A 19,260-nucleotide genomic window follows, 5' to 3' on the forward strand; every position below is an offset into this window, starting at 1 on the left:
AGTCACTATACTGCAATAATTGATTTCAGAAAAACTTATTCCTCCACCAGTCATGGTGGCACATTCCTGTAATCCCAGCAACTCAGAAGGCTGAGGCAGGAGGATCACAAATTTAAGGCCAGTTATAGGCAACTTAGCAAGACCCAGTCTCAAAAAAATAAAAAGGGCTGGAAACGTAACTCAGCAGTAAATTGTCCCTGGGTTCAGTCCCAAAAGACACAAATTTTAAAAATCAATTGACTATAACTGTGCATTTATTTATGGGCTCTCTATTCTCTTGGTTGATATTTCTATATTTTGAAATCAGGTAGTGTGGTGCCCCAGTTTTTTTTGTTATTGTTGTTTTGTTTTGTTTTTCCTGTTAGAGGTCAAACCCAGGGCCTTACACATGGTAGACAAGCTCTCTGCCACTGAGCTACATCCCCAGCCCTCCAGTTTTCTCTTTGCTCAAGATTGTTCTGATTATCTGGGATCCTTTGTGGTTGCATACAAACTTAATATTGGTGCCAAGTGTAATGACAAGTGCCCATAATCCCAGCAACTAGGGAGGCTGAGGGAGGAGGATCAGACATTCTAGACCAGCCTCAGCAATTTAGTACACCTTGTCTCAAAAATAATAATAATAATAATAGTGATAATAAGGGTTGGGGATGTAGCTCAGCATTTTAAAGCCTCCCTGGGTTCAATCCCCAGCACCCCCCAAAAAATTTAACTAACTTTTTTTTTCTATTTGTGATAAAAATTATGTTGGAATTTTGACAGGTATTGCACTGAATCTGCACATTGCTCTAGATAATGTGGACATTTTAACAACTAATTCTTCCAACCCATGAACATGAGATAGCTTTCCATTCATTTGTGTTCTTCAATTTCTTTCATTATTAAGATTTCATAGTATTCAATACATGAATAGGTTTTTCACCTCCTAGGTTAAATTTAAATTTGTTATAATTGTTTTGGGTGAAGTTTTCAGGATTTTCTACATACACACATCATATTGTCTAAAGAAATTATTAAATCTTTCCTAACTGGATGACTTCTTTATCTTGCCTAATTGCTCTGCCTAGGCATTCCAGTCCTATGTTGAACACAAGCGGCAAGAATGAGCATCCTCACCTTGTTCCTGTCTTAAGAGGAAAAGCATTCAACTTTTCGCCATTGAGTAGGATATTAGCTACACGTTTCTCATCTATGGCTTTTATCCTATTGCAGTATATTCCTATTATGCCTCATTTGTCAAGTTTTATCATGGAAAAAATATTGAATTTTGTAATATGCTTTTTCTGCATCTAATGAAATGACCTAAGTGTGTGTGTGTGTGTGTGTGTGTGTGTGTGTGTGTGTGTCTTGCAGTGCTGGGGATTGAACCCAGGAACACTCTACCACCAAGCTGTTTTATTTTGAGATAGGGCCTAGCTAAGTTGCTAAGGCTAGCCTCAAACTTGCAATCCTCCTGCCTCAGTACCTGGAGCCACTGGCATTACAGGTGTGTGCCACCATGCCCAAAGTGTTAAAAAAAATCTAAAAAATAACTTGCTATGTAATTATATGGCACCTTCTTCCTATGTTCATATTCCCTCCTCCCCTGGCTGCAGATCACTGCAGTTTGATTAGAAGAACTGAACAGGATCTCACAACAAGGACTTCCTGGCCCTCTTCTTAGACTGCTCCAAGAGACTGACTTCATCCCTGCCCCAACTTTTTTCCCTGTTCCAGAGTCTCAAAGGTATCAACCCATCAAGCACCAATGCCCACTGCAAAGAACACATGATTTATTAAAGACAACTCATCATCAACAGCACTGATTCAAAGAACAAAACAGATGAATAAACAAAAGCAGATTACCACTCTGACCCTCTGGACTGAGACCTCCTGCATTCACAGCTCAAGCTGTAGTAACCAGGTCTTGGGGTAGCTTCCCAGTAGAAGCCTTAGGCACTCTGACTCTGGCCCTCTCTTGAGAATCTGGAGGAGTCAAGGGCAGGTCCCTTCCTTACACAGCACCCACTGGGAAGCTCAGCTCAACCAAGACATGGTCCCTGGGCTCTTGACCTTCATCTGAAGGACAAGGAGGGCACTGGACTCAGCTGTCCCACTGAGGAAAATCAGATGCAGTGATTCAAGTAGTATGGTCCCAGGAAGGAAGCCAGGGACAGGCAAGAGGGAATGCATTGGGTGTCCTGGGCAGTATCTGCTGGGTCCCAGGCAGTAGCCCACGCCTCAGGTTGTGACAGGGGCAAAGTTGGGAAGGAACCAAAGCTGACAAGTTCTGGGTGAAGGGTGGGCCAGGCTGGCAGGAGTGTGTCTGCCCCATCTCCAGAGTCTCTGAAGCTGGCAAGGACACCAGCTGTCTGGTTTCTCTACACTCAACTCCAGTGCAGAGCTCACAGTCATCCCAGCCAGGACCTCCTAGAAATCCTAAAGGATCCAGAAGCAGGGGAGAGGATGTCTATGTTGACCTTGAGAAATAACAGGACCAGGTTTCCAACTCCTATCTTCCCAACGCCTCACCCCCACCCCAAAGCACTTGCCAATCTGCAATAAATAGCCAGGAATCAGAATAAATAGGAAGGACTCTCCCGGGACACTGATAGGAGAGAAGGTGGCAAGCAGGCAAATGCAGTAGGTCCTGGCAGCATTGGAGGAGCGCCTCAGCACCCAGCAGGGTCTGAGGGCAGCAGGAAGCCCTGCCTGTCAGACTCAGCAAGGATTCGGGGGCAACAGGGCTGCTAGGCCAGCTCCTGGCCAGTCTGGGGACAGGGTAAGGACTCTTGCTCCAATGCCCAGCCTTCAGATCCAGACCACCTGCCCTCTTCACACAAGCTGGGAAGGGACTTGGTCAGAACACAACTCACTCCTTGCAGAACTGGGAGCAGTCAGTGGCTCCTGCTCAGGATACACCTGCCCTAAATCCTGGGAACAGCCCAAGCAGGTGATCAGAGGGGAAGGGCCAGCACTGCCCTTGGTGTGTAGAGGGCACACCAAGGTGCAGACATGGCCCGCCGGCCCTGACAGAATCCAGTCTACACATCCAGTTATACCAGGACCCAGGGAGGCTTCACTGGGTCCCAACTGCCCTTTGTGGGACTTGTACACTGCTGGCTTGGAACCTGGCTGGAATTCAGGAGGGTGACAATGCTTCTGAAGCACTTGGATACCAACCCCTGTGCCGAGCCACGTTATTGTCCTCTGAGACTGGAGGACCTCTGGGGAACCTCTCAAATACCTGGGCTCCCTCACCTCCCACCTCTATTCCCTGGTAGAAAACAGGGACAAGAGCTTCACCAGCCATCATTTCTCAGCAGCTTTTGGTTTCCAAGATTTCTGTTTTGGGGAGCAGGATCAGAGCCCTCTGGTGAGGCACTGTGGACTCCTTCCCAGTCTGGGGGACCTGGGAACCTCAGGTTGGGGGATGGCCAAGGCCAAGGTTAACCATCAGGGGCCTTGCTGAGCCAGACTCCTCATTCTGTCTTCTGGCTTCATGAAGGGCGGGGCTCAGGATAAGGCACCCCAAGGAGAAGGGCAGAGGAACAGTAATGGAGAGAGGAACAGAGTAAGAGTATTACACACACCTCTGAGGACGAAGCGGAGGGAGGCAGAGACAGAGAAGAGGAAGCAGGGAGACCTGCAGGGACTCCATGACACCCTCTTCACCTCCAATACGCCTGTGCACACAGAGAGGCAGGGACACCTGTGGGATTCCGGGAATACACCACTGGCAACTGTGAGCAGACACACACGCTCAGTGGAAGATGAAGGGTGGCCCTGGCCTGGCAGTTGCTTAGCTCCTTTGGTGTCACTTTCCCCACAGAGAAGCCTAAGCACCAACCCCCAGAAGTGGTTTCTGGCCCATTTCCCAAGCACCTCCCCAACCAGCATCCAGGAGGAGACTGGAGGCAGGAAAGGATGAAGAGAGCAGCAGAGCAGAGGCAGGGAGGGTCCCTTGCCAGAATCCTGCGCTCCCAACAGGAAAACAAGTTCAGGAGCTCCATTCCTGCTCAGCAGTCTGGGCAGAGGGTCCCAGGGTTTGAAGAGCAGAGAAGATACCAGGGCTTGGTGGCTGGGAAGGAGCACAGCACAGGGCGCCCCTGTGGGAGCAGCCTGGGTGGTGAGAATAGGCATGAAAGCCTGCCACTTCCCCTGAGGCCACTGCACATCCCAGGAGCCAGAGCACAGGTGGTGCTGAGCTGCTGCCCCAATCTAGGTCTCTTGCTGCCAGGCTACTTTGAGTCTTGGAGTTCCTTGGCTTTCTGTAGGATCTGGCAGACATCTGTGATGGGGTAATCCTAGACATGGGAAAGGCAACAATGTGCCCCTGAAGCAGCTCTGCCCTTGCCACCTCAGTCACACCCACACCCTTCCCCCCGGGACCTGTCACCATGCTATGGATCTCAGGGGCAGGAACCACAGAATATCAGACACCCTGTGCATCCTGCCCAAAGATCTGCTTGTTGCCAAGGCTACACCTATGAACTTAACCAAGCCAGTCATGAAAACCCAAAGGGTCTCACAGCTGTTCTCGGGACCCGACTGTCCAGGCTCTCCTCTCCCGCCTCCCGCCAAGGAACCCCAAATTTCACTTACACTGAGCAGGCTAGGGCAGGGCTGCTGGCTGTATGTGTAACAGCTCCAAGTCCCCTGAGCAGTAAGAGGACTGCTGTGACCCTGCCCGCCTTACACATCTAGTTAATGAAGTTATTAAAAACCAATCCCAGGCCAGGCACTGGCAAAGATAGTGAAGCCCAGGGAGGTTGTTACTTGTCTCGGGTCACATGGAGACACAAGAGAACAAAGATGTGAACCGAAAGCTGTCTGGCCCTGAGGCCCACGCTCCACACGTTCCCCAGGTCCGAGCCATGTGCTAGGCACCTGCTTCATCCCGGGTGTGACTAACTTATGGAGAAAACATGTTTTAGAGGCCAAGTCATTAGCTTAAAGGCCACACCACACTCGAAGTCAGTATTGGGTAGGGACTATGACTCAGGAGTCTGGACGCTGACCCCCTGCCTGCCATGGCAACTGGCACGGCGTGGGTACTTGGTAAGGGTCTGCCTCATGGCTGAGACCAGACTTCCCTCCAACTTGCGTTACCTGCAGGAGCCGCATGTTGACGGTGAAGTCCCCTTCCAGCAACTGCTCCCGAATCAGTCTAGGGAAAACAAGCAGCTGAGGCGCTGGCCCCTGGGCGGCCCCGAGCGCAGGCACAGCCAGCCCCTCCCACCTCTTCCTCATCACCGACACCACCTGGCTTGGTGCTCACCAAGAGGCGCACTCTGAAGTCATGAGAGGGCAGCCCCTGCCCACCCTCCAGGGCAGAGGTCCTCCCCTCTGGCTGTTCCCAGGAACTTGCCAGGGCATGGCCACACTCACATGAGCATGGCACAGCAGACGAGGAGGAGGAAGTCAAAGCGGTTGTCATCAGCAAAGAGGGAGTCCCAGATACGGATGACATCAGGCAGCAAGAACTCCTGGGACAGTAGCAGTGTCAGCCAGCGGAAGGCAAAGAACTGGGGCTTGATGTTCTGCTCTTGCTGGGGAGATAGTGGTGGGGGTGAAACAAGCATCCAGGTTGGCTGGCTGCCCTGAACTAGCATGCAGCCTATGAGGGTGAACTCCAGGGGGCGGCAGGCCCAGTCTCCAAGTTAAGGATGCAGCAGGCTGGGTGCCAGGGGCAGCGGGGGAGGTGCACTGAGTTGCCTAGGGAACCTTGCTGTTAGGTGCAGCTGCTGCTTCTTGCCCACCAAAGCTGACAGATCTTCTGATTTTCAAGAGAAGCAGAAACATCAACTTCTGTAAGCTCTCGGATTTCTAAATGATGACTCTAAGTCTTAAAACTCTGCAGATTACAACCCTGGACTGTAGACATGCACAGTGACCGTCACTGCACACTTAGCCTGGTCTTGTGCTCAGCACACTCATTTAGTCCACACAACACTACAGGCCACTTGCTCCCTTTGAAAGATGAACCCTTTGATCAGCCACAGTGAGTAACATTAATATTATTATTTTTGGTATTGGATATGGAGCTCAGGGACACACTACCAAGTCACATCCCTGGTCCTTTTTGAGACAGGATCTTCTAAGTTGCCAAGGCTGGCCTTAAACTGGCAGCCCCCCTGCCTCAGTCTCCCCATTAGAAGGGATTACGGGTGTGCCACAGTGAATATTATTAACTGAAAGAAGCTTGCTACAAAACAGTAAAAATGGCAATCTGTGGTATACTTTTTTCACAAAACTGTTTCATTTACATATAAATAGAACTTCTTTTTACTGAACTGCTTTTTGAAATAAACAGGGTATGCCATGACAGTAATTTTTTTTAATGAAGTTACTATTCCTAACTCGCTCAGGCCTCACTAACTTAGTGCACTGCGCCTGGCACTCAGGGCACTGCTCTCAACTCTCCCCCGCCCTCCTAGCCTGCTGGCCTCCCCCACCTGCTCAGCATGTGGGTCAGCATTCCCTAGCACATGGGTCAACACCCCCAGGACAGGGCCAGCATCCCGAGCATGTGGGTCACTGTTCCTAGCAGCAGCTCAGCAGCCACTTTCAACCCCCAGACTCAAGCCAGACCTCACCCTGGGCCAGGGCGCTCAGGAACTCCACCCCTTTCCCTGTCTTCCCTGGTTTGTGTGAGCCAGGGGCACCTCACCAGTTTTAGATAGAGTTCCACATCTTTATCCTTCAAGGTGGAGTACACCTTTTCCATCTTGTAGGTGATGCCACACTGCGAGTCATCCAGGCTCTTGATGAAGTTGTCTCGGATCTCAGCCATGAGGTTGGTGAAGCAGAAAAAGGTGTCTGCCTCAGCGTGCTCTAGGAGAGACACAGGGCGTGGGCAGGTGCGTGGGCAGGGACGTGCTCTCAAGTCCAGCCTCAAGTCTCACCACAGGATATCACCCCAACCTCTAAGCCTCACCAAGGAGCTACCCTCATGACTGGGCTGAGCCCTTCCTCTGTTCTTGGCCACTGGCCACCTCGCCTAAGGACATCACTACTTTCTTCTCACATCTTCTGGCAATACTATCCATTCACTCAGCAATTTATTAAATGCCCTCCTGATAAAAGTATTCAAATCATTATTTAAATCTTACCATTCAGCTTTCCACATATACATTTCATCTCTTAATTTCTTAACCAGAAATTAAGTTACAAGTATCAAGAGGTCAGTAAACATCAACATTTTCGAAGGCAGAGCTGGAAAGGCTCTTAAAGATGATCTGGGCCAACCCCTCATCTGACAGAGGGAGATTAGAGGCCCAAACTGGGACAGGGCTCCTCAGTCTGCTCTGGCCCACTGGCCTGCCTTGCCTTGGTTTCTTTTCTAGGGAGCTGACAGAGGGGATGCAGACAGTCAAGAGCCAGTCTACCTTTCCATTCACTGTTGGGGTCGGTGGCAAAGGTGTAGTAGAGGGGCCCCACGATCTCGTTCATGCCCTGCACGTAAGCGATGCCAGGGTTGAGCTTGGCGTAGATGAAGAGGATGCGCTCCACCACCTCCCAGTGGGCCTCACAGCCATTGGGCAGCACCTCATATTCATCCAGGGATGGCGGCACAGAGTTCTTGTGTGGGGAGCTCATCTGGGGAGAAGAGGGGTCAGTTAAGCCATTTGGCCCAGACTTGATTTCCAGCTCATAGGAAAGACAGGCCTTTGGAAGAGTACTCAAACACCACCACAGGGAACAAGCAGGCAAGTCCAGAATATGAGACACTCTACAAAACACTTGGGCTAAAATCTGATTTTTGGTGCTAAGCACCAGAGAAGCAGTTACCTCTGAGGTGAGGGGTACTGACTGGGAAGGAACAAGAAGGAACTTGCTGGACGATGGAAATGTTCCACATCTTGATCAACTGGTAGTTACACAGACATAACCATTAAAAAAAAAATTTGGTTGTGTATTTAAAATTTGTGCATTTAACTTCATGTAAGTTACACTTTAACTTAAAATAAAAACTTTAAATATATCGAAAACACATGATTGTCTAAGACTCTTCAAAAAGTGAACCCTGGGAGTGTGTTGTGGGGAGTGAAGGCCTGTTCCAAGGGCATGGCACTAAAGAAACAGAACATCCCAATACAAGGAATAGGGGCTGGGGGTAGAGCAGCACGTGCCCAGCATGCACAAGACCCTGGGTTCCAACCACAGTACCGTAAAGTAATAATCGTAATAATGCAAAGCATAAACCTTCCTTGGATCTTGGTTTGAAATAAAACAACAGAATTACTCTTGGCACAACAGAGAACACCGAGTTGATCTCAACTTCAAGTGGACTGGATATTGGGTGATACTTTGGAATTAACCCTCTAGTATTAGGTAGGAGGAGGCCCTTTTCCTTGGGAGGCCCGCTGAGGCACCTGAGGTGAGGATCAGGCACCTGCAGCTCTAAGAAGCCCTGCTGGAAAGGCCAAGTCCTGGTGTGCTCAGGAAGCACACAAGCAAGCACCACACCCTGCCTTCAACACTTCTGAAATGTCTGCAAATCTTCATCAGGAAAGACTAGAAGATAGAGGAATGATCCTACTAAGATTCATGCCGAAGACCTGGGGTCCCCAGCGCAGGCTGCCCAGCAAGATCTTGCTGCCCAGCAAGAACTCTGTGATGGTTCAGGTACCTAGGCTCTGCCCTGCACTCACTGAATCAGAAGCTCCAGAGCTGGGGTCTACAGGAGAGAACCCAGGCAGAGTTCGTGCTTGAAGCCACCTGGGAAGCACAGTGATCCAGGGATCTGAAACTCCTGCTTCCATTATGGACATAGGTATGCATACACATGCATGCTTACTTGCACACACAAACATGAACACATTCAGTAACACCTACTCAGTCTTCTCTGTGCCAGACAGCACTACATGTTGTTCCTCCATTTAATCTTTTCATTGACTAGAATCTTCCCTCAACATCATTTTCAACGTGAGGAAACTGAGGCTCAGATATGTTCAGCCACTCATCAAATGTCTCCCATTAAGTGGTGGTCCCAAGACTTGACCTTACACTGGCTGATTCCAGAACCCGTGGGTCAGGCCTCCAGGACAGGCTGCCTCTTGAGGATGCTCAGCACTCCCCAGCTTTCCAAGAATCTGCACTGTGGTGACCTTGTTGCACCTTCCTGGCAATCCCCCAACCAGGGAGGGCAGAAATGATCATGTCCAGTCTGGGGAAAAGGAAAGAGATGCCTAGGAACAGGAGTCTGGAATCACTCACCCCGAGTCATACAGATGGTCAACTTGAACTCGCACTGCCCAACCAGAGGCCTAGGGATGAAGCTACTGGGGAGAGGCTCTGCCACCAGGACCAGGTCCAAAAGCTAAAATGGGTAAAGGCTTAGTTCTCAAACCCCGCTTATGACAGTGAAAGGAGTGAAAAGAGCTGGGAACTCAGCAGCCAGGCAAGGGGGCTGCTCACAAAGTGAGTCACAAGGGTACTTAATCAAGCCTGTGGCACCTCAAAGCACTCTGCCAGCTCCCAACCCTATCACAGACACATGGAACCTGGGATCACCTGGATCTGCTCCTGTGCCCCTGGGGAACACAAGCTTTTATAGTTGTAACCAGTTTTAGTTGGTTGAAGGGTACAGAAGATTTTTTTAAACTTTTATTTTTATTTATTTATTCTGAAGTGGTGCTGAGGATGGAACCCAGTGCCTCACATGTGCGAGGCAAGTGCTCTACCACTGAGCCACAACGCAGCCCCCAGAGGAGGATTCTTCCATTGATAGAGGACAGTGACAGGTTTTGGAGAAAAGCCACAGCTCCGGGTCCTGAAGTGTGACTATAAACAGAGGAAGAGGCAACACACTTGCTCAGCAACAAGTAGCTTCTCGGTTACCACAATCTGCCGGATTCTGGGGTTCGAACTCCAGCATGGCTGCTTCAGGATAAATCCTGCTAATCTGGCCTCTGAGTCTCTGAGATCTGAGATCCGTCCTGCCCAGCTCGGCCCAGCGCCCCCACTCTCACAGGGATGACAGCAGGCACCTCCTAGGCAGCCCCTGCCTCAACATCCCTCCTGGCACCACACCATCCTTCACCAAAGCGGCCTCTCGCTCACCTCCCTGCTGGGCACACTGCAGGGTACCCAGCCTCTAGACCAAGACCCTGGGTGGCATCGCCACCCTGACCTCTCCCGCATCCTCCAGCAACTTCTCTCTCATCTCACTCTGCCTCTAGCCACAAGGGACTGTGCCATTCCTTGAACACCACGCTCTCTCCTCTCCACCTGGAACACTCTCCTCCAGCCTCAGCTTAAAGGCCACTTCCTCAGAGAAGGCTTCTCTTGACACCCAGCCCCAGTCAGCTCCCACCACCCAGCACTGCTCCTGTCATACCCTCTCGCATCTGTGACTACTGTCAGTCATTTCCACCTCAAGACTGGAAATCCCCTGCCAGCCAGGAGTCCAGTTCAAACGCAATCAGCCTCTGACACTGACCTTCAGAAAGTGCCAGAGGTGGGTCTGGTGGGATCAAGGTTACTTTAGGTGACTGTCAGGGCAGATGCCCTGTGGCTAGTGGCCCAAGGGAAATAGGAAGGGAAAGGAAGTCAAAGGAGTCTTGGGGCCCCAGCTGGTACTCACGTTTGTGACCCCACTCCGGTTCCGGGCCACTGTCTGGGATTTCAGCGTTGTCTGTTCTACGCGCTTACGAAGGGTCTCAAACTCATTCTGGGGGTCCAGGATGAGGAGACAGGGGTACTCAGTGGCCCTCTGGAAGAAGGATATATCTGGGCACAACCTCCTGCCAAGAGGGAACAGGAGAGCATGCTGTTCCTCAGGGTGGAGACTCTGGCCATTCCAGTAGCACCCTGCGGCCAGGGGCCCGGCATCCCAGGACATTTTTGTTAGTTTTGTTTTTATGATACTGGCTTTGAACCAGGGGCACTTAACCACATCCCCAGTCCTTTTAATTTTTTATTTTGAGACAGGGTCTCACTAAGTTACCTAGGGTCTCACTAAGTTGCTAAAGCTGGCCTCAAATTTGTGATCCTCCTGCCACAGCCTCTCAAGCTGCTGGGATTATAGGCGTGTGCCATTGTGCCTGACCCATTTTGTTTGCTATAACATTTTATCTAAAAAACAATATATTTTTTTAAAAGCAAGTCATTACACATGTTCATATACCCATTTTTGTATGTAATTGTAAAGAGATATATACACTTTTTTAAAAAGCCTGTTTATGATCATACAACTTAATTTTTCTCTTTTTTGCAGTACTGGAGATTGAACATGGGGTGCTCCTGAGGTGAACTACCATTGAACTACATCCACAGCCTTTTCAAGTTTTATTTTGAGATAGGAGGCTGGACTCAAATTTGTGATCTTCCTGCTTCAGTCCTTGGAATAGCTGGGATTACTAGATGTGTGCACCAGTGTCTGGTTTTTTTAGACTTCTTGTGCATGGTACATTACAAACCTGCCTTCTAGAAACGTGGAGCGGGCTGGGGAGATAGCTCAGCTGGTAGAGTGCTTGCCTCACAAACACAAGGCCCTGAGTTCGATCCCCAGCATCACAAAAAAAAAAAAAAAAAGAAAGAAAGAAATGAAACATGGAGCAACATACCACAATCACCTACCACGTGAGCAGACCACTGTCCCTCCCCAGAACCACAAAATGCGGCCATTAAAACACCTGAGGGTACAGGCTCTATCAACGTCAGCCTGAGGACAAAGGCAAGAGACCCCTGCTCTGCAGCCACCCTGCTCAGAGGAGCATCACCCAGGGGTAAGGGAAGTGGGACCTTCCTCCTGACTTCACCCCAACATATCCCTTCTCCCCAAGACGTAGGCCACTCTCACAAGCTGTGCCCAGGAGGCTCTTCCAACAACTCTGTGCCTCCCGCCCCTCCTCTTCCTTCCAGTCTATGCTGAGTCACCTCCTCTAAAACAGGGGCCCCTCTTACTCTCTCAGGGCACTCTAGTTTTTTTCTTCCTTTACAGCTTTTTTTTTTTTTTTTTTGGTGCTGGGGATCGAACCCAGGACCTCGTGCTTACAAGGCAAGCACTCTACCAACTGAGCTATCTCCCCAGCCCTCCTTTACAGCTTTTACAGTGTTTGCAAAGATGTATCTGTTGTTGAACATCTGTCTCCTCACATAAAGGGGAACACCAGGAAGGCACAACTGGCCTGTGTCAGAGTAGACTAACTTGGGGACCCAAGAGCTGTCCCTTGGAAATGCTGAAGGGTCACTATGAAGGACACAGATTGTCCTGACCAGGGAGAGAATGCCAGGAGAGGTCAGGCAGGCTCCCGGGCCCCTTCTCTAATGGCTGATCCGATGGGTTTGTTTGTTTGTTTATTTTTGATTTGTTTTGATTTATTTATTTATTGGTTATTTATTTATGTTAGTTGTAGTTGGTAGATGGACAGAATGCCTTTACCCAGTGCCTCACACATGCTAGGCAAGCCCTCTGTCACTGAGCTATAGCCCCAGCCCTGATCTGATGTTTTTCAGGGCCTCTGCACTGTGCTAGGACCAGCACGACCCTCTTATTTATCTGTGGCAATCCAGGGCCCCTCAATGTTCTGAACCTGATCCATCTCACTCCTTCACAGATAAGTAATGTTCAGAGAGCCTGAATCACTTGCTCAAGGTCACACAGCTAACATCTGACAGAGCTGTAATGGAAACCAGACAAAGAGACTCCAGAGTGCTTGTCCACCCCACTGCTCCAAGACAAAACTCCCTTCCAGCTCCTCCCCCAGCCTCCTGGGAGATTCCACACACTGCCAGACTCCCCAGCCCAAGACAACGGAGGAGACAGCCTTCCTACAGTTCTTGATCAAGTGAAAAATGCAAACATGTCGTAGCTCACAATTTCTTAAAAACTCATGCCTGAGCTTGTCATTCCCTTGCTTAAAACCTCTGAACCACAACTACCCTATGACCTTGGGATCAAGTCTGAGGTCGTCCCTGCTCCTCCACCCCCTCTAGCCTTGGCATGGCTCCTCAGAGCTCCGTGGGCTCTCAGGGCCCCCCAGGTAGCTTCAGCCCACAGTGGCCTCTCCCTCACTCTGTCCCAAGGCCCCCACTCCCTGAGTCTCCACTGGAACATTGCCCCCAGTTTCACCCTCGGAGCACTCGCAGGTGCTAGCTCCATGTAAGACCCAAGTGGTGCCTGGACCTCTTCCCCTCAAGCTTCTTAGCTCCTTCTACGAAGGGGCTGTCTGCCTATCTAGTCCGTGCCCAACCCTGAGTATAACCCTGAGCCTGAGCCACAGAAGGGCTCAGCACTTGTGGAATGAATGGTAAGATGAATCCCCAATCACGGAGAGCCAGTGCGCAGGCACAGAACGCCTGCACACCCACTCCCTCAGCCCCACAGCCTGGACCCACCCTCGGGACACTATGCCGGCAGCTCCTCAAACACCCACCCTGAGGGCCTGGGCTGAAAAAGGAAAGCACGGCTGGATGTGGTGGCACACACCAGTGATTCCTGCCACTCAGGAGGCTGAGGCAGGAGGCAAGGGGAAGGCCAGACTCAGCAACTTACTGAGAGCCCGACTCAAAATAAAAAGTATAAAGAGCTGGGGTACCTCAGTGGGAGAGTCTCGGTTCAATCCCCAGTACCACTGAAAAGATCAAGATAAAAATGGGGCCGCACAGAGCAGGAGAAAGCCTGGGAAGGCTGCAGAGCCAGCTGCCAGCCACTGCGTGCCTCTTACCGGACGTCTTTGTCGATCTGCAGCAGCACCTCATTGTCCCTGAAGTATGTGTTCCACCGGCTGTCGGGGTTGGGGTTGAGGGGCTGCGGGGAGACAAGCAGCTGCTCTGTCCAAGGCCCAGACAGGGACTCAAGGGAGATCCCAGCCTGCAGAACTGAGCAGTGGCCTCGCAATCCTCCACAGCCCCAGCTGTGGCCAGGAGGCAGCTGGTGGGCCACTCAGAGGACAGAGCACAGGCCTCCCAGACCATGTTCACACTGCACAGCTGGCATGAGCCTGAGGTCTGCTCTGAGTTCATCTCTGCTTGGCAGAGATTGTTTTTTCTGCCCACCCCCCAGCTCCAGAACTCCACGTTCAGCAGGTGCTTACTGTCTGCGGAATGGATGAGTGAACAAATGAAGGTTGTTATCGTTAGGCCTCTTTGAATTTCTCTCAATTCTCCAAGTCATCAATTCCTATCCTTGGAGGATGGGCCCAAGGCCTGCCATCTGCTCTTCCTGCACTGTGAAGCACCCAGGAAGAAGCCCAGTATTGGCGAAAGGGCTTCCTCTAGGTCGGACACACAGCTTGCCCTCACTTCTGCCCTGCTCTGCCTTCCTCCAACCATGCAATCACAGGACCCTCCTCGAGGAACAGGGATGAGGGCTGAGTTAGAGCAACTGGCACAGGGCGGCCCCGACAGCACTCTTGGGATACGAGTTCTTGTCTGTGTTGCTGCCGAGGCCAGGCCATTTGGTTAGGCAGGGAGGGACAACATTTGTCAGGCTGGACAACACAATGCAGAGAGGAGGAACTGGCAAGGCCAGAGGGGACCCAGGCCAGGCTGAACTTACACTCTGCCAAGGAAGATCCTGAAGGCTCCAAACCCCCTCCTCTCCCCATTATACAGTCTCGGTCCCTGTTGGCGACCCCTACTCACATGGTCCTCAAAGGTCACATCCTCCCTGGACACACCCATGTTGGCCTTGGCAATGCCAGGCTGTATGATCATCTCCCTCAGGAACTGAGAATACAGCTCCCTGCAGGAGAAGAAGAGAGAGGGATGACTCCTAAAGGTCCTGCCCAGGAAGCTGAGACCGGAGAAGCAGCAGAGGAGGCAGGGCGGTCTCAGCACCCCTGGGCCTCTGATCAAAAGCCCTCGACTCTTCACCCTTCAGTGGGTCATACCTCTGCTTGGCCAGGATGGACGTCCACGCGGCTCTCTCCAGGGGGAGGTAGTTCAGCAAGATCTGCAAGGAGGGGCAGAGCTCTGAGGATTCCTGCCCCAACCCAACAGCAGACAGAAGTAGACGGGGCTCAGAAGAGGCTTCCTGAACGGGCTGGGGAAGGGGCTCAGTGGCAGAGCACTCGCCTAGCACATGCGATGCCCTGGGCTCCATCCCCAGCACCACATAAAAAAGAAAGTCTTGGTGAAGCCCAGGGACACAGGCCTGAGCAAGGGCAGCCTCCCTGTCCTCCCCTCTGCCTTCTCCTCCTTTACCCCAAAGTAGCTTTTCCTCTGCTTTTCCTCACATTGATTCTTCCAAATCATAATAAAATAAAACAAGGCGCTCAAAGGGGCTGGAAACCAGGACACTGAGCTTCCACCAAAATCTCTGCTCACAGTTTCAGGTACAACACAGCCTTTGTTTTGTCCCAGTAAGCGTCACCTTGGCTGTACTCTATGTGCCAGGAGAGGGAGCCTACACTGGCACTACACAGTGTCTCTTCCCCAAGGGGATCCTAGAGGAAATGCCAAAAGGACAGGAAACCCAGAACTTCCCGGAAAAGCTTCCTCAGACAAGCAAGGAAAGGTGCAGGACAGGAGGAAGGGGCCAGGGGTGGGGACAGCCCATGCAGGAACCCAGGAACTCTGAGCAGAGCAGCAGCCCCACCCCAGGCACACCCACCTTCCAGCAGAGGCACCGCAGTCCGCCCTCACAGGGGATGCCTGTGGACACAGCAGGCAAAGGTCACCCCAGGCCAGATTCCCAGACCCCCCAGCCATCCACCTTAGAGTCAGTTGGCAGGGCATGGAGTGGGCAAGAAGTACTTCTTCAAGAATCACTGTCCACAAAGAGACTGGCAGGCTGGATGCTAACTCTCTAGTTTCTGTCCATGGCCCCAGCCCTCAGTCCGGAGCTCCCTTTCTGGAATGTTCTTTTAAGAATAACACCTTCTCATCCTTGATCTTTCTTTCTCAGAGGAGTCATTACCAACCATCAACTCTGCCCGACCAAATCATTATTTATAAACAATAATGGCAGGCTGGGGATATAGCTCAGTTAGTAGAGAGCTTGCCTTGCATGCACAAGGCCCTGGGTTCAATCCCCAGCACCGAAAAAAAAAAAAAAAAAAAAGAAAGAAAGAAAGAAAAAGAAAAACAATAATGGCTCTGTGACTTCTTCACAGCATCCATCACAACTGAAATTATATAATTTGCTTTTTGTTTTTGGTATTAGAGATTGAACCCAGGGGCACTTTACCAATAAGCTATATTACCAATCCTTTTTATTTTGAAACCAGGTCTCATTAAGTTGCCTAGGCTGACTTCAAACTTGTGATCCTTCTGTACACAGAGAAGCACTACCATGCCTGGCTACTTTGTATATTGTAATGTACATAACTCCCACTACCGGGTAAGCCTCAGAAAGACAAGAACCACATTTGTCTATTACTCTCAGTGCCTAGTTAAGGAACTGTCACACAGAAGGTATTCAATAAGCACTTGCAGAACACATAAAAAAGCTGTGGGGCTAAGTGTTTTATATTTTACAGACATCATTTCATGCAACCTTCATTATACCCCAGGAAACAAGAAAGATTAGCATCATCATCCTCTTCCCCCTCCTCCCAGTACTGGGGATTGAACCTGGGGCACTTTACCACTGAGCTATCCCAAGTCCTTTGTATTTTTAATTTTGAGACGGGGTCTCACTAGGTTGCTGAGGATGGCCTCAAACTTGGGATCCTCCTGCCTCAGTCTCCTGAGTAGCTACGATTACAGGATTACAGGTGCATCACCACACCTGACTCATTCTTATCTTACTGATTAGGAAACTTATCTGGAAAGACACAGCAATCAAAGACTTGAACACAGGTCTGACTCTAGAGCCCAAACTCTTTACCACCACCACGACTGCCTTCCTTTTGATGCCTAAGTCCCATTCCAGACAGAAAGACCAACTGCTCCTGTAGTGGTGTCAGGAACCTCACAAAAGCAGATGCTGTGATGGTTTCCCTATACTGTGAACATGAGCTAATGTTCCACCTCACAATCTACATGGGCATATAGTCCTTGCTGTCAAAGTTACAGGGACAGGGCAATGACAATCTATATGAGGACCATGGGATATTTTTAAAGATAGGCAAAAAAGCAGGGGATCTCTGTGCTGAAAGATTAACCATGCTGGAGAGGGCAAAGTCAAACACAGCCAAGTTTTAGCTCCTTAAAGTCACTGTTCCAAGGCTGGAATTTTACCATTAACCAAAGTTCACTGTCACCTTAGTCAACTTTGATCCTAAGCCTCAGAGAACCTGGAACTACCCTGCAGCTAACAAAATTCCCAAACACGGGAGCCAGCTGAGGAGTGAGGAAAGGCCCAACCGAGGTTCAAAACTCTCCCCACTCTTGCTGGGTGCAGTGGTGCATGTCTGTAATCTCAGCAGTTTGGGAGGTTGAGACAGGAGGATGGAGAGTTCAGAGCCAGCCTCTGCAACGGCAAGGCACTAAGCAACTCAGTGAGACCCTGTCTCTAGATAAAATACAAAATGGGGTTGGGGATGTGGCTCAGTGGTCAAGTGCCCCTGAGTTCAATCCCCCCAAATTTCCCCACTCTCATCCTCCCAGATTTAACCCAGAGGCAATTTACCACTGAGCTACATCCCTAGCCCTTTTAATTTTTTATTTTGAGACAGAGCCTCACTAAGTTGCTTAGGGCTTGCTAAACTGCTGAAGCTCATCTTGAATTTGCAATCCTCCTGCCTCAGATTCCCAAGTCACTAGGATTACAGGCATGCCCCACCACACCTGGATTCATCATCCCGTTTCAATTCTCTTCAGTGACTCCCAGGAACCTAATGCTGCCCGGTATGAGCTTATGTAGCCACCAGTCCTCTGGGTAACTTCTCTTGAGATCAGGACAGCACTACACAATCTGCAGAAGGCCCCAAGAGTTGGGCTAGTCCCCAGAACTCACCAGATGTGGCTTTGGGTGCGTTCCTTTCCAACTTAGCCATAACACTGCTCTAGGGAAGCCCTGAAAGTGCTGGGTTGCCTCTTACCACTAAAACTGAGTTCCCGCAGCTTTTCCAATGCAATGGAAGGCTCCTTCAGGACGTCCTGGAAATCTGCGATCCTAGAAGTGGGGAGAGGGAGGCAAATGAAGCACACCCAAATCCTAAGGTGATGGCTTAGTCACCAAGTCTGCAATCCACAACTCCCTTATACTGACCAGTCTCCAACCTGAAGCTATAAACCACTTCTTCCTCTGACCCCAGAAACACAGAATGCCAGTGAAGAGACTTGAGAGAGATTCTTTCCTAGAGTTTCTCAAACAAGCACCATAAAATTAAGCACCTTCTAATATTAGTGAGGTGGCATTTGCTGGGCACTTCCTGCTGACCAGGCCCAGTCCACAGCAAGGCCACTACCTTAATTCAACCAACTCTAGGAACTAGGAGTAACCTGATCTGCAGACAATGGACCTGTGCAATCTGCCCGCAGTTCTCTATGCTTGAAAATATAACCATTACAAGATCTCAGGGCCTGCCCTCAGGCAAGGACAAAAGGTTTAAAAAATAATAAGTCCAGGAGGAAAACTGAAGAGTGAGCGAAATTTAGCCAATGCTTCAGGATTTTGCTTGGGGGAGAGGACAGACTGCAGAATCAAGGTTTTCTAGTACTTCTAGTAAGAAAAGCACAAGAGGCGCATTTGGAGAGAGAAGTGCTGGGGCAGAGGACTACAAAGGGGGAAGGGGCATAGGGGTGTCGAGATCTGGATGAGGAAGAACCCAGGGGAAGGCGTCCGGGGTGAGGGACAGAGAAGCGGGCAGCGGGGCAGACGGGGCGCCTGCGCTGCGTGTCTCCTCCCGCCCGCAGGCAATGAGGTTAGAAAGTGGGCGCCAGAGACCCTCTGCCCAGGGACCCCGACTCCTGGCCGCACACACGCTGACCTGCTCTGCGGGGCAGGAAGGGCGGCTCGGCCAAGAATGGCCCGGCCCAGTCGGCCCCCGTGGCCCCTTACCGACTCTTGTGCAGACTCGACATGGTGTTGACTTCCGGACCCCCCAGCTGCTCCGCAGCCTCAGCCGCCGCCGCCGCCGCCGCCGCCGCCCCCCGGGGACGCGGGGCGCTCCCAGAGAGCCTCCGGCCGGAAACCAAACTGCAGTCGCGCGCGTTCCGCTCTGCCCGGGCCCGCTGGCCCCGCCCCCCGGTCACGTGCCTCCTCTCGCCTTCCCACCGTAAGAGGGCGCTGGAGCGCTCTGCCCAGCTCCCCGCCTCGCGGACCTTGCGGCCCGCTAGCGCAGACTACGTCCCTGGTCTGTGCCTTGAGCTCGCAGTGGCCTCGATTTCTATCTACACAGTACACCTGTCAGCCTGTCTCCTGCCTTAAACACGCATCAC

At 50.9% G+C, this 19,260-nt stretch overlaps 1 protein-coding gene across 3 annotated transcripts; it reads right to left on the reverse strand.

Moving 5' to 3' along the window:
* Positions 1 to 1,750: 1,750 nt before the first annotated feature.
* On the reverse strand, positions 1,751 to 19,029 carry Tbc1d13 (TBC1 domain family member 13). Of its 3 annotated transcripts, none has more exons than XM_047524446.1 (12): positions 18,881 to 19,029; positions 17,919 to 17,992; positions 15,545 to 15,585; positions 14,823 to 14,884; positions 14,575 to 14,674; positions 13,656 to 13,738; positions 10,571 to 10,730; positions 7,371 to 7,581; positions 6,653 to 6,816; positions 5,371 to 5,531; positions 5,092 to 5,149; positions 1,751 to 4,286 (listed from the first exon to the last, which is right to left on the reverse strand). In XM_047524446.1, the coding sequence occupies exons 1-12, from the start codon at positions 18,901 to 18,903 to the stop codon at positions 4,221 to 4,223; spliced, it is 1,203 nt and encodes a 400-aa protein (XP_047380402.1). In that variant the 5' UTR covers positions 18,904 to 19,029; the 3' UTR covers positions 1,751 to 4,220. The 3 variants fall into 3 exon arrangements, 2 of the variants coding, with proteins under 2 accessions (XP_047380402.1, XP_047380403.1); XR_007104930.1 differs by having other exon boundaries at positions 4,216 to 4,286; positions 5,351 to 5,531; XM_047524447.1 differs by lacking the exon at positions 15,545 to 15,585 and having other exon boundaries at positions 18,881 to 18,945.
* Between the last annotated feature and the right edge of the window lie 231 nt (positions 19,030 to 19,260).

This window comes from Sciurus carolinensis, chromosome 14 (assembly GCF_902686445.1).
Source record: "Sciurus carolinensis chromosome 14, mSciCar1.2, whole genome shotgun sequence".
NCBI lineage: Eukaryota > Metazoa > Chordata > Mammalia > Rodentia > Sciuridae > Sciurus > Sciurus carolinensis.

Excerpts from the sequence above, each read along its gene's own strand:
- Tbc1d13 (XM_047524446.1), bottom strand. The coding sequence starts at position 18,903 with ATGTCGAGTCTGCACAAGAGTCG. Across the intron at positions 17,993-18,880 it reads TCGAGTCTGCACAAGAGTCG|GATCGCAGATTTCCAGGACG; the intron begins GTAAGGGGCCAC and ends CCCCACTTCTAG. Across the intron at positions 4,287-5,091 it reads TCAACATGCGGCTCCTGCAG|GATTACCCCATCACAGATGT; the intron begins GTAACGCAAGTT and ends TCCCATGTCTAG.